Source organism: Pelophylax lessonae (genome assembly GCF_965119305.1).
Source record: "Pelophylax lessonae genome assembly, chromosome: 4".
Lineage (NCBI taxonomy): Eukaryota > Metazoa > Chordata > Amphibia > Anura > Ranidae > Pelophylax > Pelophylax lessonae.
The window spans coordinates 529860614-529880684 of NC_138771.1; the positions used below are offsets into that span (position 1 = coordinate 529860614).

The following is a 20071-nucleotide window of genomic DNA, read 5'->3' on the forward strand; positions in this document are numbered from 1 at the left end:
TAATCATTTAATACATCAAAAAATGTTTTTCTTTTCCAATAATTTTTTATTATTTTGCAAAAGTATGTAATACAAACTCTCATTTATACAAAACAGTGGGTATCTCTAAAAACATTACAAAGATGTGTTTACCAGTACAAAAATGAAGTGCAACCGTTAAGGGTTGCGAAATTGTGGTATTCACTAAAATGTATTTTCTCTAGCGCTCATTGACAGACGTAGTCCTCGGTGATACACCACCTTCGGGTTATGTTGCCTCCACAGGAGCAGGACTAGACAGGAAATTAAAAAGCTCTGGCCACACCCTAGGGGCAGTCCCAGAGGGTATATCCTCTCTCTCTCTCTGCCTCAGCAAATCAGTTATTTTCTGTCTAGTTAGGAGTAAGGACCTAGATACCTTGCTGGGATCTTAGGTCCTGGCAAGATTTTTTTCTTAAAGGATTTTTTAGACAGCTTTTTTTCTCCAGTGTTCCTGTGAGATCTTCAAGCAAGAAAGCTGAACTGGGCGACGGGCTGGATGTTGAGATCCGGTGGTCACCCCAGTTCAGCCTACGAGCGCGTGCAGGCCATAGCTCCGCGCTGGGTCGGCCGCGACAAAGTCCCATCAAAGGACTGACCCCGCGAGTTAAACGTCTCGCTGAAACGCCAAAGACCATGAGTCACGGCGTCCATATCGGTCGACAGCCCTCCCGCCCCGGTGGAGAGGGGTACTGTCAGGAGTTGGTGCCCGCCTGGTTCCGGTATGGTGAGTAGTATGTTCCCCCTTTTCCCCTGACGGGTCTTGTGGTGAACGCGGGCCCCTCTCTGTATGGTAAGATAGAGTCCCTCTCTATCCTATAAATGACACAGATCCTCCTACTTTGAGTGTGATTTTATGTGCAAAAAGCCAGGAGGCTTGGTTTGGGAGCTAACTATCTAATTGTATACATGTTAAAAAGATTATAATCTGTGGCATTCTGGGAATCTTACGGTGATAAGAATAAGCTACCTACCAGTCAGAAGCCACGGACATGTAGACTGCCTTCCTAATCAGATCTCCAGCTATTAGCAGGCCTCCCGAATGGCCATGCGGTCCGCCAGGGCCGGTACCGCCAACCACGCCAAATCCCCATGCAGAGAGAGTGTTGTGTGCCCTGCAGCACACCGCTATTCAGTACAGGCCGCCGCCATTTTTTTTGCTGGATCGCACGAGCCGCCATTTTGGCGTAGCCTCGTGTCTCCAGCATGGGGGCGGCCATGTTTGAGGTGATCCAAACACCTCGTGGAGCTAGGGGAGGCGCCGGAAGGCGTGCAGAGGGGCGGAGCCGCCTCCTTTCTTCCTGGGCAGCCAGCCAAAAGACTTCCTGTTTGTCAAGACAGCGCTGTAACCTGTTGCAGTTAAACTCTGAGCATCAAGTGGTGAGCCTGGGGGTCTATCTCTCTCTCTCTCGATCGATAGGGATCCCTAGCAGGTAACACTAAGGGGCTATTTGTGGCGCTGGGGGTCTGGAAAAAAAAAAAAAAAAAAAAAGTTTTTTATTTTTGAATTATATTATCCAGGAAGTGACTGGAATTATCATGGACCCTGCCACACATATTCCCCCACCTGTTTCCCTCGAGGGGGCCACGGGACCCGCCGGTGCACAGAGTGTAGAGTCATTTACAGCAATTTTGGAGTCTATGGTGGCTCGGGTGGAGGCGGCCTGTCAGGGACGGGGGTCAAGGAAGCGACCCCCGCCTTCCCTCTATACTATCTGACACCTCTGACTCTGATTCAGAGATGGTCACTGCAGTTGCAGGTTCCTCTGCAAAGGCTGTTACCTCAGGTAAAGCTCCCTCAGACAGTGAGGAGGACGCTTCTTCTCCTGCTATAATTCAGGAAGAAGCATTGGTGGACGCACTAGTTGTGGCAGTGCAGGAAACCTTAAAACTTGAGGCTTTACCGGCAGAGGCAACTGAAACAGAGATTCCTTTTGGTACTAATAAGCCCATCAAAACGGTGAAGGTTTTTCCTGTACCCAAATGTTTCGGTAATCAGATTAAAGGAGAATGGGAGCATTCTAAACGTACCTTTACTATTTCCAAGCGTATTGCTAGACGCTATCCGTTTGAGGAATCCATCATTAAGAAATGGACGGTACCACCAGTGGTGGATCCACCTATTTCCAGGCTGAATAAAGCCACGGTTATCCCAGTGGAGGACACTTCGTCCTTTAAGGATCCGGTGGATCGGAAGATGGAAGCAGAGTCCCGAACCATCTTCTCTCTGATAGGGTCAGCATTTAGACCAGTAATTGTTATTGGTCTAGTTTCCCAGACACTTACGGAATGGGCGAAAATGGTACGCCAAGACCTTAGGGGAAAAGATATTCCCCAGGAGACATCTGATTTGATGGAACAGATTATACAAGGGCTACAGTTTATCTGTGACGCAGCCTTGGACACTACTCCCTTATTAGGGCATGCATCTATGTCAGCGGTGATCCTCAGACGTGTGCTGTGGTTAAAATGCTGGTCAGCTGACCTAGGTTCCAAAAAGACCTTGACAAATCTCCCTTTTCAGGGGAATCGTCTATTTGGGGCCAACCTAGATGAAATCATCAAGGATGCCACTGGGGGCAAGAGCACTTTTTTGCCACAGGCTGCTAAAGCTAAGGGACCTCGCAACAAGCGAGGACCTTTCTTTACCGCCCATAAAGGGCGCCCGGCTGGTACTAGCGGGAAAGGCAAGACTCCTCCAGGAGGGTTCAAGAAGGGCTGGTCGGACAAGCAGAGGACCAACCCAGCCAAACCCGAAGCAAAGGAGTACACAGCCTGAAGGTGCGCCCCCACCCGGTTTCAGGGTGGGGGGACGTTTTCACCGGTATTCAGGACATTAGATCGAGCTTCAACCACCACTACCGGTGCGATTCTTCCCTTCCAACATTTAAGTACTACAGGAAGCGGTAGTTACCGTTCCCTGAATAGATCTTTTCCTTTACCTTTTCCTAAGATTAGTCCCTATACCTCACAGGAATCGGATCTGGTTGACCAGATAGGCCAAGTAGCCTCTAGTCGGGTGACTTCGGTCCCTGAGGTTCAACCAGAAATGATCACCCTTCCTGATAACAATCAGGTATCTGATAAATGTGTGGGAACAGAAAACGACCAGACTTTTATCGGATGGTCGGGGCCAGATACCTCTAGGGACGCCTGGTTCAGATTCTATCAGCGCCAGTGGTCCTAGAAATTCTAGGCTGGCCTCCTCAAGCCGGCCTGGCCGACTTGGACATGCTAGTCGCAGACGTTCCGTGGGAACTTCGTCTCAGGGAGTGTCTGTGGTCTCAAGGACCAATTTACCATCATGCTTTACAGTCGCTGGGTTTAATGGCCTGGCCATTGAGACCCAAGTACTGAAGGACAGAGGTTTGTCTACTTCAGTCATTCCTACCCTTATTAAAGCAAGGAAAGCGACTTCCAGCAAGGTCTATTATCACACATGGAAGACTTATATTGCGTGGTGCGAATCTTTAGGATTTCCTCCACGTACCTATTCGGTGACTCGAATATTGGCCTTTTTGCAACAAGGGGTTGAGCAGAAGCTAGCCTTGAGCACCATCAAGGGTCAAGTTTCAGCATTAGCAATCTTCTTTCAGAAACCTTTAGCTACCAAGTCCTTGGTGCGGAATTTCATCCAGGGGGTGCGGCACCTGGCTCCTCCAGTCCGCGCGCCCTTAGCGCCCTGGGATCTTAATTTGGTTTTGTCGGTTCTACAGAAACCTCCCTTTGAAAACATCAGGGAGATTCCCTTGCTTACTTTATCCCAGAAGGTGGCCTTCTTGGTGGCTATCACTTCTGCTCGCAGGGTGTCCGAACTGGCTGCATTATCATGCCAGTCCCCATACCTAGTGATTCATAGGGAAAAGGTAGTACTTCATCCTAAGCCATCTTTTCTTCCTAAGGTGGTTTCAGATTTTCATCTGAATGAAGATATTGTACTACCTTCCTTGTGTCCTCAGCCCAATCATCATCGGGAACATGCGTTGCATTCCTTAGATGTGGTTCGGGCAATCAGGGTATACCTGAAAGCTACGGAATCATTCCGTAAGACGGATTCACTTTTTGTGATCACGGATGGCCCCAGAAAGGGTTTGCCTGCATCTGCCGCGACCATTGCCAAATGGATTAGACAAACGGTGGTACAGGCTTATTCTATTAAGGGTCAGAGTCCTCCGTTCCCTGTTAGGGCGCACTCCACTCGAGCGCTCAGTACTTCCTGGGCCTTTCGCCATCAGGCGTCAGTGGTCCAGGTATGTAAGGCGGCCACCTGGTCGTCGGTACATACCTTTACAAAATTCTATAAAATTGATGTGACGGCATCGGCGGATGCCTCATTTGGCCGCAAGGTTTTGCAGGCCGCAATTTGAGGAGACCAGTGGTCTACCTCAAGGGTTTTTTTCTGTTTGTTGAGTCTCATCATTAAGGATGAGCATTGTAAACTTCTAGTTGGCACCGGTTGGGCCTTCTAGATTGGGATTTGATTTCCATTTTCCCACCCCTCATTTGTGATACTGCTCTGGGACGTCCCGAAGGTGGTGTATCACCGAGGACTACGTCTGTCAATGAGCGCTAGAGAAAAATGGATTTTTGTAAAATCTTACCGTAAAATCCTTTTCTCTTAGCTCATTGACAGACGTAGTCCCCGCCCCTCTGTTTTTGAGTTGGGTTGGGTTAAAATCTCTAAAGACTGCTTTTTCACATAACTGATTTGCTGAGGCAGAGAGAGAGAGGATATACCCTCTGGGACTGCCCCTAGGGTGTGGCCAGAGCTTTTTAATTTCCTGTCTAGTCCTGCTCCTGTGGAGGCAACATAACCCGAAGGTGGTGTATCACCGAGGACTACGTCTGTCAATGAGCTAAGAGAAAAGGATTTTACGGTAAGATTTTACAAAAATCCATTTTTTAATGCAATGTAATACCGGAGTTTGGCTTGGTATCCTTTTTTTGCAATCCCCTGTAGAGCCGAGCTGAGATTGGCAGAGGGAGGAGCAACACAAGGAGCTAGTCAGTTTTATTGCAGTGCCCATGTGTTAACAAGGGGCATGCTGATAGGAGGAGAGGAACAGTGACAAGCTGGGAGGAGGGGCAAGACCTTGTTCTCTGCAGCAGAGAAAAATCACGTCTTCTGTCACACAGACAGGGCTGTGCTGTGTGGCAGAGTTTTGTGAATCTCGGGAATGGATGGATAAAAACACAAATCCTCTGGCAGATACAAAAATAAAATCCCATATGTATTCAGCAGTTTGTCTGGAGTTCAAATCTTTTGTCTGTTCAGGGTCCACACAGATATGCAGCAGGTTCTGAATGCTCTTGACCATCCTCGCTTTGTTTTCACAAACGAGGAGAAGGAAGCAGACATCCTCTTCAATTTCTCGCATATCAAAGATTACAAGTGAGTACCGTGTTGCCATTATACTTGGGACTTGGTTATTTGTATGTCATCAATGGGCTGCATCTGCTGTGATGTTTGTGCCGTTCTCTGTGTTGGTGATTTCAGTTTTATTTGTTTTGTTTCCGTCAGAACATTGAGCAAAGAAAGGCCACACGTCCTGGTGAACCAGTTCCCATGTGAAAACCTTTTGACGGTTAAGGATTGCCTGGCATCCATTTCTCGAAGGGTTGGAGGTGCCGAGGGCCCAAAATGGCTTCCTCGTACTTTCAACCTGAAGACTGAACTGCCACAATTTATTGGATACTTTAAACAGCGTGAGCAGCGGTAAGATGCATCATATTTATTACCTTTGCAAGGGATAAAAGCTCAAAATGAACACGCTGTATGTAAACTGATCTTGGACTAGCTCTCTACTTGTATGACTCTTGTCCCTTATCTTTTTTCATTGTCTTCCCTTTCTGTTCTTGAAATGGTGTACCATTTTATCATTCCACTTGGCTGATGGGCCCTTTTTTTGACACGCGAGATGTTCTGTGTAATAAAAAAAAAAAAGGCCCCAAGGCTCCAATCTCTTTATTGTATTCTCAAGTGATTTTAGATTTTTGACTGTATGACCTAGATTTACCAGAGTTTGTCATTGTCCCTACAGTGGGGAAGACAACCATTGGATCTGTAAGCCATGGAACCTGGCTAGGAGTTTGGATACCCACGTCACTACCAGTCTGTCTTATATTATACGGCAGAGAGAGAGCACACCTAAGGTTGGTGCAGTAGAAAGTATTACGGGGATACACTGAGATGATTCCATTAGTCATCTTGCGCCATTGCAAACAATAGTTCTCTTTCAGGGTAGAAGGAAAAAATCAAACTGGTTGCTGTGGGGAAATAATTGTCCGGGGTAACATGATCATTGCGCATTGTCTTTCGAACTGTTAGCATAACTGAGTTTAAAGAGGTACTGATACATGAACACTGTGCCCAAAAAAAGGCAGGCAAAGGGCAATGGACTAGTCACCAGTATTGCATTTGGTCTCCCTGCAGCTAGCTGAAATTTCCCCATTACTGGCTCGCCATGTCTTGTTCTGCACTGTGTGGCAGCGGCATCTTGCAAGAGGCAGGGCTTTGCTTCCCCATGTCAAAGCTTACAGCAAGGCAAACAGTGAGCAGCATAGTAGTGACATCATCAAATCTGATGAGATTAGCAGTTAGAGGCAGCAGTGCCTTGGATCTTATACTGCAGATATACAGCTATGAGGCTGTGGGTACAGAAGTATCTACGCTCACTCAGCTATGAGAAAGTACACTGCTATTTTTCAAGAAGAATTCAAGATACTAGGTACATTTACAAGGTACTGCTTGGGCACTAAATGTTTCCTATAAGATGGCAAATCTTTATTTTTTTTAAGTTTAGATTCGCTTTAAAGCTGATCTCTAGCTTTAGTTTCAATTTAAATAGTTTGTTCAGGCCAAGCTGACCCAAACCAACTATTTCTCTCACTAACGTGTAGCCGCTGGGTGTTCTGTATAAACTGCATGTAGCTCAGGCTACTTACAGTATACAGCACTGTGTTCCAGGTGTGAGATTAGACCTTCCTGTGTCATATCTGGAACAAAATAGTCTGATTGAGCTGCTCTCTGCCATTCATAGGCAACTTGTATTCTATCAATGAATACAAAGCTTCCTCTGATTGGCTGATTTAGAGATTGTGACATCAGCCCGCCTTCCATTAAATTAAAAAATGTTTAGGTAGTAATATCCCCCTCACACTTACCTAAGCCCTCATTCGATCCAGTGCTGTGCCCATCTGCAGCGGCCCTCTCCCCTCATTTCCTGGTCTCAAAGGCTTTGTTGAGGCAGTGACGAGGGGGTGGGGAAGAGCCCCACTGTTTGTTTCCATAGACGGAACCAGCAGGGCTCGGGAGTGAGCCCAAACGAGTGTCCCTATATGAAGAGGTTACTTAAGAGTTGCCAGGAACGCTGGTGGGGGACCTGAAATGAGGAGGTTCGTGGCCGCTCTGTGCAATTCCATCGTACAGAGCAGGTAAGTAAAAAAAAAAAAGCTGTTTTGGTATTTAAAAAAAAAAAAAAATCGCTTTTACACGCACTTTCGTATTCAGTAAATCTGTTTTGCATGCAGTTTTCCATGTTTTGTCTTTTTTTAAAAAAGTACAGTGAAATACCAGTTACTCTGTCAGAAATGCAATGAGCTACTAGCTTTAGTTTCTACCAGGAACTTGCATAGCGCCTTCACTTTATGCAGCGCTTTACACATATACTGTACATTCACATAAATCCCTGCCCTTAAGGAGCTTAAGCCCCATACACACGTGCAGATTATCTGCAGACTTACCAAAACCATATAATATGAGGTCAAACCTAAACACTTTCAATTTGTATGCAATCCGGCAGGCCCTTGCACTACATAGAAAAGGTAAGTCTGCAGATAATCTGCAGGTGTGTATGGGGCCTTACAATCTCGAAGTTTTCGTCTAACATTTAGACAGGAGACAATTACCTACCAGCATGTCTTGGGAGTACCCGAAGGAAACCTGCACAGGGAAAACATGCAAACTCCAGGCAGGTACTGCCGTGGATGGGATTCGAACAGATGACCCTAGAGCTGCTAAGCTAAAGGGCTAACCACTTGGCCAATGTAGCTTTCTGTACTTAGCTGACAATGCTGCCTCTGTTGCATTGAAATCCCAAGCAGTGTTGTCAGACATGCTTAGTTCTCCCCTTCTGGACAACAGATCGTAAGGCTAAAAAACACCTTATATACAGTATGTCGTACTGTGATTGAACCATGGCTTTAAAAATGTTTTTTATTTTCTACTTTTTTAGGTTGTATCCAAGTACATTGAGAATCCTGTGCTTTTCCATCGAGATGATGTTGGAATGGTGAAGTTTGACATCCGTTATGTGGTCCTCCTTCGCTCAGTGCGACCACTCAAGCTATATGCCTATGATGTTTTCTGGCTTCGCTTTGCCAACCGGTAATATTCATGTTTCTACTTTTAACTTTGAGGTTTCCACGATGATCTGCCCCTGGCTTTGGCTCAGGAAGTGTGAATGCTGTTGATTGGAACAATGTTCAGGGGGTTATCGGACCACTGAAGATCTGGATCATTGTGCAGTTTGTTGAGCAGTAGCCAGCATTTTCAGTGTGCTTCCAGTGCTGTATTTTAACTCTAGTGGCAGCATAATAGTACATTAGAAATAGAGCTGCACGGTTATGGATAAAATAGGAATCACAATTTTTTTTGCTTAGAATAAAGATCATGAATCTCTCACGATTCTCATCGTAACATCATCTTTTACATTAACGAGCTTTAAAAAAAACTTTTTTTTTTTTTGTATAAAGTGTATTTTTTCCCAAAAAGCTGCGTGTGAAAGACTGTCGCAAATGCAGTGCGACATAAATGATTGCAACGATCACCATTTTATTCTCTAGGGTCTCTGCTAAAAAAAAAAAATATATATATACATATACACACAGTGCCTTACTAAAGTATTCGGCCCCCTTGAACTTTGCAACCTTTTGCCACATTTCAGGCTTCAAACATAAAGATGTAAAACTGTAATTTTTTGTGAAGAATCAAGAACAAGTGGGACACAATCATGAAGTGGAACTAAATTTATTGGATATTTCAAACTTTTTTAACAAATAAAAAACTAAAAAATTGGGCGTGCAAAATTATTCAGCCCCCTTAAGTTTATACTTTGTAGCGCCACCTTTTGCTGCAATTACAGCTGTAAGTCGCTTGGGGTATGTCTCTCAGTTTTGCACATCGAGAGACTGAAATTTTTGCCCATTCCTCCTCGCAAAACAGCTTGAGCTCAGTGAAGTTGGATGGAGAGCGTTTGTGAACAGCAGTTTTCAGTTCTTTTACACAGATTCTCGATTGGATTCAGTTCTGGACTTTGACTTGGCCATTCTAACACCTGGATATGTTTATTTGTGAACCATTCCATTGTAGATTTTGCTTTATGTTTTGGATCATTGTCTTGTTGGAAGACAAATCTCCGTATATGTCTCAGGTCTTTTGCAGACTCCATCAGGTTTTCTTCCAGAATGGTCCTGTATTTGGCTCCATCCATCTTCCCATCAATTTTAACCATCTTCCTTGTACCTGCTGAAGAAATGCAGGCGCAAACCATGATGCTGCCACCACCATGTTTGACAGTCGGGATGGTGTGTTCAGGGTGATGAGCTGTGTTGCTTTTACGCCAAACATAACGTTTTGCATTGTTGCCAAAAAGTTCGATTTTTGGTTTCATCTGACCAGAGCACCTTCTTCCACATGTTTGGTGTGTCTCCCAGTTGGCTTGTGGCAAACTTTAAACAATACTTTTTTATGGATATCTTTAAGAAATGGCTTTCTTCTTGCTACTCTTCCATAAAGGCCAGATTTGTGCAGTATACGGCTGATTGTTGTCCTATGGACAGAGTCTCCCACCTCAGCTGTAGATCTCTGCAGTTCATCCAGAGTGATCATGGGCCTCTTGGCTGCATCTCTGATCAGTCTTCTCCTTGTAGGAGCTGAAAGTTTAGAGGGGCGGCCAGGTCTTCATAGATTTGCAGTGGTCTGATACTCCTTCCATTTCAATATTATCGCTTGCACAGTGCTCCTTGGGATGTTTAAAGCTTGGGAAATCTTTTTGTATCCAAATCCGGCTTTAAACTTCTCCACAACAGTATCTCGGACCTGCCTGGTGTGTTCCTTGTTCTTCATGATGCTCTCTGTGCTTTAAATTGATCTCTGAGACTATCACAATGCAGGTGCATTTATACGGACACTTGATTACACACAGGTGGATTCTATTTATCATCATTAGTCATTTAGGTCAACATTGGATCATTCAGAGATCCTCACTGAACTTCTGGAGAGAGTTTGCTGCACTGAAAGTAAAGGGGCTGAATAATTTTGCACGCCCAATTTTTCAGTTTTTTATTTGTTAACAAAGTTTGAAATATCCAATACATTTCGTTCCACTTCATGATTGTGTGCCACTTGTTGTTGATTCTTCACAAAAATTTACAGTTTTATATCTTTATGTTTGAAGCCTGAAATGTGGCAAAAGGTCGCAAAGTTCAAGGGGGCCGAATACTTTCGCAAGGCACTGTATATATAATTTTTGGGGGTTCTAAGTAATTTTCTAGCAAAAAATACTGATTTTAACTTGTAAGCAACAAGTGTCAGAAAAAGGCCTAGTCTTTAAGAGGTTAAACTGCTTTCACTTACAGACGGAAGTTCATTCCCTTGATCTAAAACGGGGATCTCCAAACTATGGCCCTCCAGCTGTTGCGGAACTACACGTCCCATGAGGCATTGTTAAACTCTGACATTCTCAGACCTGACTAGCCATGATGGGAATTGCAGTTCCTAAACAACTGGAGGGCCATAGTTTGGAGACCTCTGATCTAAAAGAACGAAAAGATACATTGTAAAGCATTGTGTGTATAGTTATCTAGCTGCCCTAACAATGTTAATAAACATTTGCAGGAGGGTTTTTTTTTTTTTTTTTTGTTTGACAGCTGTGAGCAGGAAACAGCTTTGTAAGAATCGAGGACATGCGTTTTAAGATCGTGAGGGGGGGGGAGCAGTGAATCGAGATTGTGATTTTTCAATTTTTTTTTTTAACGGTTAATCGTACAGCTCTGATTCGAAATCCTAAAAAAGAAAGCAACATTTAATACTATTTATGCAGCTCGACGAGAATATAGTAATAAAATTGGGCTTTTAACATTTAACCTTCATATTTCCTTGATCCTGATGCTGCGTAACCTTAATGGATAAATTAAGTACTGATGCTGATTTTAATATAAACGTTGTATTCTGTAACTATACGGTTATGCTGCATTAGTATTTAGCAAAACAAAATCGGTTTAAAAAAAAAAAAAAAAGGATAAAGTACCCAATAAAAAAATTTAAAACCGTATATGGCAGCTTACCAGTTGTTAGATGTGGTGGCTGCAATCGTTTTCTTTTTTTTTTTTTTTTTTTTTTTTTTTTTTCTTTCAGGCTAGGAAAATTTTCAGAAAGTAGAGAACATGCCTGCTGATATTGCCAGAAATGCAGTGTCCTTCCTGTGAGCTGAACTGGAAGCTTAAAACAATCTTGTCTTCCTTTTTGTTCACTACTAACCTCCCCATCCCCATGGAAAAGAACAAAGGCAGACCTGTTTAAACTCCAGCCAGGGTGGCAATTATGGCTTAGAAGGCAAATTACTATTACAGGGTGAAGAGTGAGTGCTGTCACATTGAACAAGAATGTGTTCTTGGCAGGATCACAAGGTGAAAATAAAGGATTAAAAAAATCTTGTAAAATGTAGCTATGACATCCAAGGACTGGCTGTATGCTGGGCATACCCTAGCTGAAGTATCGGACGAACTAATTTTCAAAAAACGAAAAATCGGCCATGAGAGCAGACGATCGTACCATCATGTAATGACCGAATTTCGAAAGATAAATCATTCAATGGACATAAATTAATCCATTTTTCATTCAGTTTGTCACATATATCTAGTGCAAACATGTTGGCCGAGAAACACATTAACCTTTTTAATTTGTCATTCGTTTATCGTTCCGCCGGCAGATTTTCAAAACTGTTTCTTTGATTTTTCGGCTCTGAAAAGTTGAAAACGATTTTCTATTTGTGCCCCTTAACTGGATGAAAAACGGACGATCGGACCAAATGACAGATTTTCTAACGATTTTTCGGCAGGTGTATGGCCAGCATTAGATTTGGAAATGGTTTAAATTACTGCCTGTGGAACTGAAGTCTGCAGATACTCCCTTGCCAGTGCCAAAATCTTCTCCTTGGCTTCTCCAAGGGTGGGTTGTTTGGCTGTCTGTATTGGCTAAAATGGCAGAACTCCCACACATGCTCCCAGTTCATTTATTCGTTCAAGCATGGTAAATATAGATGTGAGTGAATATAGAGGACACCTTCTGAAGCTTTTGTAATACTTTCTCTGCTTGAGGGAATTCAACATACAGTCTTCTAGGCTCACGCGTATTGACTCCCAGTGGGTCTTAAAAAGAAAAAATAATTACAAAAAGGCAGATACTTTTGTTTTATTGCAGAAGATACATGGGAAGTCTCTTATAAAAAATAAAGTGCCTCCCTGCTTGCATTTGTTTGAGTTCCACTTTGTTAATATACCTTATCTGGTGTCAAGCATCGATCACCAAACGCTACCAGTCCTGTGCCAAGGTACAGCAAGAAATTTTCTGATGATTCTAGGGTAAAGACCATTGTGTGTGACATTCCCCTGGCTTATCTGGGCCTCAAGCTTTAATGATTTGCTTCCACTCACAACACTAATAATGGGTGTCATAGTATCGCCAGACAGAATTTATTGTGATTTTTTTTTTTTTGCCCTCATTTCCAACAGACCATTCACCCTTGACTATCTAGATGACTATGAGAAACATTTCACAGTGATGAATTATGCCCCAAGTGTACAGCTAAAGCAGGTACGTAGAATGCTGTAGCTGAAGACTCACCCTTACAATTTATATCTAGCTGGAGACCGTCTGGATGAAGTTGCCATCACAGTTTATGATTTATTTTTTTTTTTTTTGCTTGTTTTTGTCTTAGGTCCATTGTGATGAATTCATCACTTTGTTTGAGAAGCAGTATCCAAATTATCCCTGGAAATCTATACAGGTGAGTACATAGTCAGGTGGGGTACCAATAGGCATGAGATAAAAAATAGATCATAGATCTAGAATACATAGTCCAGTTTGGGCTGCAGTTCACAACACAGGAAAGGGTGCCAAGGAAAGGCAACTAAAGAGGACCTCTGCTCGTGAAATGTATTCACCCTTTGAAAAAATGTATCTAGGGAAATATGATCACTTTGTATAACTATTTAAATAGATCCTGTCTTCCAATAAGATTAGATGTGTATTTTTCAAGCAATCCAATCCTCCACCCGTTCTTTCACCGCAGTGCCAGATTTTTCCAGTAAGGTAGCACTGAAGATTCTAGGTTTTTCTTTTTTAAATGTACTCGCAGAAGTCATCAAAGGTGCTTCTTATAAAGTATATGTGTTTAAGGCAGACATTGTTAGTTACTAGTTGTTAATTACATATTTTGTCACCCATTAGGATGAACTATTTAAAACCTTCAGGGAGCTTTTCCAAGTAGCATGCTCCAAACCCGCTCCACTTGGCATCTGCGACTACCCGTTGTCTCGTGCAATCTATGCCATTGACTTGATGCTAAAGTGGGAAACTGACCAGGAAGGTATGGCTTTTTATTATATGTAGCTCCAATAATAGCAGGACAGAGGAAACTGAGTATGTCTTTTAGGGATTAAAGTGCAACTCCAACCAAAGTCTTTTCTTTTTACAGTGGGGAAAGGGTATTACATACTTGTCAGGTTTACCTTGCTGTTTGTGTCCTCATTGGGTAGATTTCCCCTCTAACCTATCCCGATGAAAGAGAAGGAAATGTAGAAAAAAATCCTTGCTGGTAAATGAGCAGGAAAAATCCTATTGAGGTTCCACACCCTTTTCCAATTTATCCACAACCAAAAAACATTGGCTGGAGTTCCACTTTAAAGTCCAACTCTAGGCTAACTTTGTTTTTGCAGAAAAAGAAAAAAAAATATGGTCCCCCAGCTATACTTAGCCTCTCTCCAGACTTATCTGCTCCGAGGTTCAGTGCTGGCTCTCTTCGACTGCCTTTCTGTCAGTGCAGGCATTATCCACCTGCTGCCAAGGACGCTTTGCACTGACTTACAATGATGAATTGCACTTATTGTCATTGGCCAGCCAGCACCAGAGAAGAGGCATTACAGCGGGGGTGCCTAAACGTTTAAACATTTTTGTATATTTACGACAAGTTGCTCTATGATGTTTTCTAAGCGAGTGCCTCATTACTAAGAATAGATGGTACTTCATCCTCCCCAATGCAAATATCGGTCATTTTCCCCACTTATATTTGGTACTAATATAAATACTGGATTACTATACCTTAAAGCCTAGCCGGTCCAGTGTCCTCTTTTATTGCCCCCTCTTGCTAGTTAAGTGCCGCCATCTTCCTTATCACTTCATTAGAAGTTAGCTGTCTATTCCTGCTTCTTGCAGCCGACCCCCCCAGTGATACAGCCCTAGATTTCACACGTGTGCAGCTAGAGATCTGGTGTAGTTTTTGTTTTACGTATTGTTCTATAAATGGATGATTGTAATACCTTTTGGGATACTAACCTCACATATCCCTGGAGGTATTACTGTACCCCATTCATAGAACAATATGTTTAAACAGACATGGTGCTAAATCACTGCCAGTGCTTGTGTGATATCTGGTGCTACCTCTGTTTACATTATAGAATGGGGAAGCAATGCCTAATAGGATATGTTAATGGTGGTATCTGAGGAGGCAGAGGGAGGAGAATGGAACCTTCTTTCCTAAGAGAGAATTGAGGTGGGGGCAGGGGCAGAGAGCAAAAAAAAAAAAAATACAGTTATTTAGGGGGGATTAGATTGTTGTAAAAGATTCGGTTTGGTTTGACGGTCCTCTTTAACTACTCTGCTTTCTCGTCTCCAGGGAAAAAAGTGATGCAACCTCAGATTTTGGAAGTGAACTTTAATCCTGACTGTGCCCGGGCCTGCAAATACCACCCTACTTTCTTTAATGATCTCTTCAGCACCCTGTACCTGGATGAAACACAGAACTGTCATGTGACTGAAATTCTTTAACTCCCAATCACATGCTTTTTTTTTTTTTTTTTTTAAATGAGCTTACTTGACTTTATACAACCTGCAGCATCTGTATTCAGACTTCCCTGTCTCTGTAGGCCATGGTACTATATCAATCCAAGTTCAATGCTAGATTTAAGGCTGAGTATATATCTGAAATCACCTGTATGTTATACTGCTTTCAGTAATACTTCAATCATCTGTTTTGTACAAATCTGAGGGATTTTTTTGTTTATCTAAATATTTCTTTTGGCTTCTCCATATGTCTTGAAACAGTTGTAAATGACCCCTCTTTTACCTGGGTCAGTGGTTTATTTGTGAGGTGTTACGGGTTTGGATAGTGGTCTCATCTGCCCGCAAGTAAGGAAATCACAGAAACGCTACACATCACGCACGTTCACTTGTGTTTGCCAACCATAGCAGGAAGAATAGAATTTCTTTGAAAGATTGGTAATAAGATCAGGCTATTGGTAACTTGCCATTTAATAATACGGGCAAGATTGGTATGATGATGAAAGCGGTTCTCCTCCTTGTCCTTCCTCGAAGTAAAAATAATCAGACCTCCGATCCAGAGGCAACTTCCTGATCTGACCAAGGCCGCCACTGGGTTTTCATAGCAACAGCTGTGCAGCCTCCATTCACTTTTTGAAGTAAAAATAATCAGACCTCAGCTCCAGGGGCGACTTGCTGCTTTGACTAGGCAGCCATTGTGTTTCCATAGCAACAGGAGTGCAGCCTCAATCTGTTTTTAATGTGTCCTATGCAGCCTGAACTTAGACTAAATTGTGTCCCCTTCTCTTTGTTTTGGAGTGGACAGAAACTGATTATGCACTAAAGAGTTGCAGAGGGCATGCATGAAATTAAAGTTGAACTGTCATTTCTAGGGAGACTATATATGTCATATGTACAGCTGCTTCCAGTTCTGGGGTCTGATTATTATTTTAGATCAATAGAAATTACTTTTTCTCTTTGGTCCATTGACTGACACAGCTCTTAATCTTCTACCCCCTTGGGTTATACTGCCCCCTACAGGAGTAGGACACTAGGCAATAAAAAAGTCTGGCTATGCCTATGGGCAGTCCCAGGGGCTATACTCCCTCTCTCTGCTATAGGTACTCAGTTTTTTTTTTCTGCATAGTCAGAAATAAGGACCTAGTTCCTTGCTGGGATCTCTGGTCCTGGCAATTTTTTCTTTTTAGATAGATTTTTTTTTCTCCTGGTTTTTCCTGCGAGATCTACAATCAACCACGGGCAGGATAATCTAGATCCAGTGGCCACGTCAGTCTGGCCAGCGAGCGCGCATAGACCTCCGCCCCGCACTAGGTAGGCCGCGACTTAGCTGGCATGCGAGTTAAACGCCTCCTGAGGTTGCATACGACCGGGTTTCGGCATGAGTTGCAGCGTTCCTCCTCGCCGACAGCCCCCCCATTTTGATGGTGAGGGATTCTGTCTGGAGCGATGCCTGCCTGGTATGGTCAGAAGCTGTCCCCCCTCTCCCCCTGGAGGGTTTTGGGGTGGACATGGGCCTCTCCTTGGGACGGTTGGACCCCTACTATGATCCACCTACTGGGGGTTTGGGGCAGGGCGCTATGCTGGTGATGTGGGCTAGGGGGTTGCGCCACCGGCTGTGTGAGGGGGGGTTTACCTGGTGGGGGGATCATACCAGGGCCCCCTGTCCTGCCTGGGCCTGTCCTTGAGGCTTAGGGATCCCTCCTGGGAGCCTTGTGGGGCTGCCATTTTTTGTTCCCTGTGTGCTCAATGCACGGCGGCCATGTTTGTGATAGTCCAGTGGCCATTTTCAGTGGTTTGCCATTGAAAATAGCGGCGGCCATGACAGTGGAGCCCTCAGGGTAGTGATTTCGGCGGTAGGAACCTCTCCTTATGGTGCTGACTCCTGGATCCTTTCATTTCCTGATCGCTGCTCGTGCAGTGCAGATTCTCCTGGTGGCTGCAGTACCTGGTTTCTGCGGGGTGGTGAGTCTGGTGGAGTCCTTTCCCTCTCTGCTGAGGATTGATTGGTGCTCTGTGACTGTTAACCGGGTGGTGCTCCCTTAGCGGTGTTTTACACTTTTTTTGTGGGGACCTCTTGGTGACTCATGGAGTCTTTGGAGCACATCTCTCCCCACCTGATCCCCTCTCTGGGACTGCGGGGCCCTCCAGATCCCATTCATCCATCGATGCACTGACAGCGGTCCTGGAGTCCCTTGTGTCCTGAGTGGAGGTGGCTTTTCGGCGGAGGGCTGTCATAAAGTGCCCCCACGCCTTCCCCTGCCTCATCTGCCTCCTCAGAAGCTGAATCTGATTTGGCCACCGTAGATGGGGGTCACCCTGCTGGGTCTGCCACCACATGCCCTGAATCCTCGGATAAAGAGGATGATTCCTCTGCTTTTGCAACCGCGCACAAAAAGGCGCTAGTGGATGCACTAATTATTATCTGTGCTTGAGACTTAAAGTTTGAGGACGTGGCTGCGACGGAGGCGCAGGTTCCCTTTGGCACAAGCCATCCAGAGTGGCAAAGGAGTTCCCTTCCCCTTCTATTGTGGCAGAATTGTCACTGAAGAGTGGGGACGACCGAAGCGTCCCCTAGGGGTCCCTAAGCGAGTTGCTAGGCGATACCCCTATGAGGAGTTGACTGTTCCACCAGTGGTGGACCCTCCGGTTTCCAGATTAAACAAGGCAACCATGATTCCGGTTGGAGTCCCCAGCTTTTAAGGACCCGGCTGCTTGAAGGCAAGAACAGATCACACTAGTCAGGGGCTGCAGTTTTATCTCTGATGCCTCTTTGGATGTGGCTCCCCTAGTGGTCCTTTGGCGTGTCTTTTGGCACAAATGCTGGTCTGCAGACCAGACTTCTAAAAAGGCCTTGACTGATCTTTCCTTTCAAGGAGATTGCCTATTTGGTGCTACCCTGGAGGACATCATTAAAGGTCTCACAGGGGGGAAGAGTACCTTTCTTCGGCAGGCCACTAAGGACAAGGACCCTCGACGTAGACGTGGGCTTTCTGTCTCGGCTCATAAGAAGTTGGTTCGTCCCTCAGGGTCGACTGACAAGGGATCGGAGCCCTTCAGGGCTTCCTCTCGAGGATCCAAGTGAACTTGGTCTGGCAAGTCAAGTGCGGGCTTCTCCAGAGCTGCGGACAACCCCTTGAAAGTGCGCCCTCACCTGTATCTGAGGTGTGGGGACATCTTCGCTGGTTACCGGACCTGTGGACTCCCCCGGTACAAGAACAAGTGGGTCCACAAGGTCATTGGGTCCCGCTACAAGATTGAGTTTTGTTCGAGTTTTGAGTGTCCCCGGTCCGCTTACACGCTCTTTTTGGGGCGGTGCAAGACCTTTTGGTTTACAGGTGATGGTCCCGATTCCGAGTTTGGAACGTTTTCAGGGGTTTTACTCAAACCTGTTTACAGTACACAGGAAGGAAGGCAAGGTGCGTCCAATTCTGGACCTCAAGGCGCTGAACTGCTTTGTGAGGGTGCAGAAGTTCAGAATAAAGAGTCCATTCGCACGGTGGGGGCTTCCCTGCATCAGAGGGATTTTCTTGCCTCCATCGACTTGAAAGTCGCTTATCTTCACATTCCAATATGTGTCGGTCTCCAGCGCTTCCTCCGTTTTGCCGTGGGAAAGGAGCATTATCAGTTTGTGGCGTTACCTTTTGGTCTCTGCTCCTCGGGTGTTCAAGTGTTGGCAATATTTAGCCTTGGGAGTTTATTTTTCGCTGTTCCCAGCCCTCATGTTTAACACTGCTTTGGGGTGTCCCAATGGTTAAGAAGATCAGGAGCTGTGTCTGTCAATGAACGAAAGAGAAAATGGGATTTTTGACTTACCGTAAAACCCATTTCTCTGATCTTCTTTGACGGACACAGCACCCACTGCTCTGTGGAGTTGTAATTCTTCTGATACTGCTTGTAACAAAACTGAGTACCTATAGCAGAGAGAGGGATTATACCCCCTGGGACTGCTCCTAGGTGTAGCCAGACTTTTTTTCTGCCTAGTGGCCTACTCCTGTAGGGGGGCAGTATAACCCCATGGTTAAGAAGATCAAGAGCTGTGTCCGTCAATGAACATCAGAGAAATTGATTTCACGGTAAGTCAAACTCCCATTTTTATAACAATCTTGCACTTTAACATTCTAGGTTGCTATGGTTCCACTACTTACAGGCAGGGCTTCAAAAGACTACATGCTTGTTCCAGGTCAGTGCCTGAAATAGTGAAGCCAAGATAAAAGCGGGTCTGCACCTTTAAAAACAAGCTAACAATGGCTGCTTTCATTTTTTTTTTTTTTTTTAATTCTTTGGGAGTAAAGTGGTAATACCTAAAGTGACGTTAAACAGTATCTTTATTCTCTCAAAATCCATGCACATACTACTTAATGGCCCTGTAATATATTCTTGTTTTTTTACTGCATTTTTTTCCTCCTTGCAATGTCCCCTGTACCCTCATTCTTTCCCTCTCACTTCTGTTTGAAATGAGCAGTGCATATTAGTTGTGTGCACTGTGCACTGCTCTTTATACATACTAAAAATACCAGAGTCCCTATCTGGAGCAAGCAAGAGAGGGTGGCTAAGTTCCTGCATACAGTGCATCCACAGAAGGAGAATCATATCCACCCTCAAGAGGTTGGAATACAGCTGGAACAAAAAAAGGAATTTTGAGGAGTCTGAGTGCAGTAAAATGTACTGTTAACACACATACAATTTTCTTTTTTATTTTTACGCTGACCACTTCTGCACTGAAAGGGGTTTTACCCCCTTAATAACTAGACCAGTTTTTGCGATACTGTTATTTTAATGGACAATTGCTCGGACGTGCGATCTTGTACCCACATAAAATTGAGGTCCATTTTCCCCCCACTATACAGCTTTCTTTTGGTGGTATTTGTTCACCTCTGCGGTTTTTATTTATTGTGCCAAACAAAAAAAGGATGACAATTCTGAAAAAAAAAAAAC

General features: G+C 44.3%; 1 protein-coding gene across 1 annotated transcript in view; it reads left to right on the forward strand.

Annotated features, from left to right (window-relative positions):
* TTLL12 (tubulin tyrosine ligase like 12) overlaps positions 1-15505 on the forward strand; it is a 74383-nt gene extending 58878 nt beyond the window's left edge. The window contains exons 7-14 of the mRNA XM_082254270.1: positions 5294-5410; positions 5540-5734; positions 6060-6171; positions 8253-8404; positions 12811-12892; positions 13017-13085; positions 13529-13667; positions 14973-15505. Of these exons, the coding sequence (XP_082110396.1) occupies positions 5294-5410; positions 5540-5734; positions 6060-6171; positions 8253-8404; positions 12811-12892; positions 13017-13085; positions 13529-13667; positions 14973-15124 (1018 nt within the window). The 3' untranslated portion in view covers positions 15125-15505. The remainder of the gene's footprint in view (positions 1-5293; positions 5411-5539; positions 5735-6059; positions 6172-8252; positions 8405-12810; positions 12893-13016; positions 13086-13528; positions 13668-14972) is intronic.
* The last annotated feature ends 4566 nt before the right edge of the window (positions 15506-20071 follow it).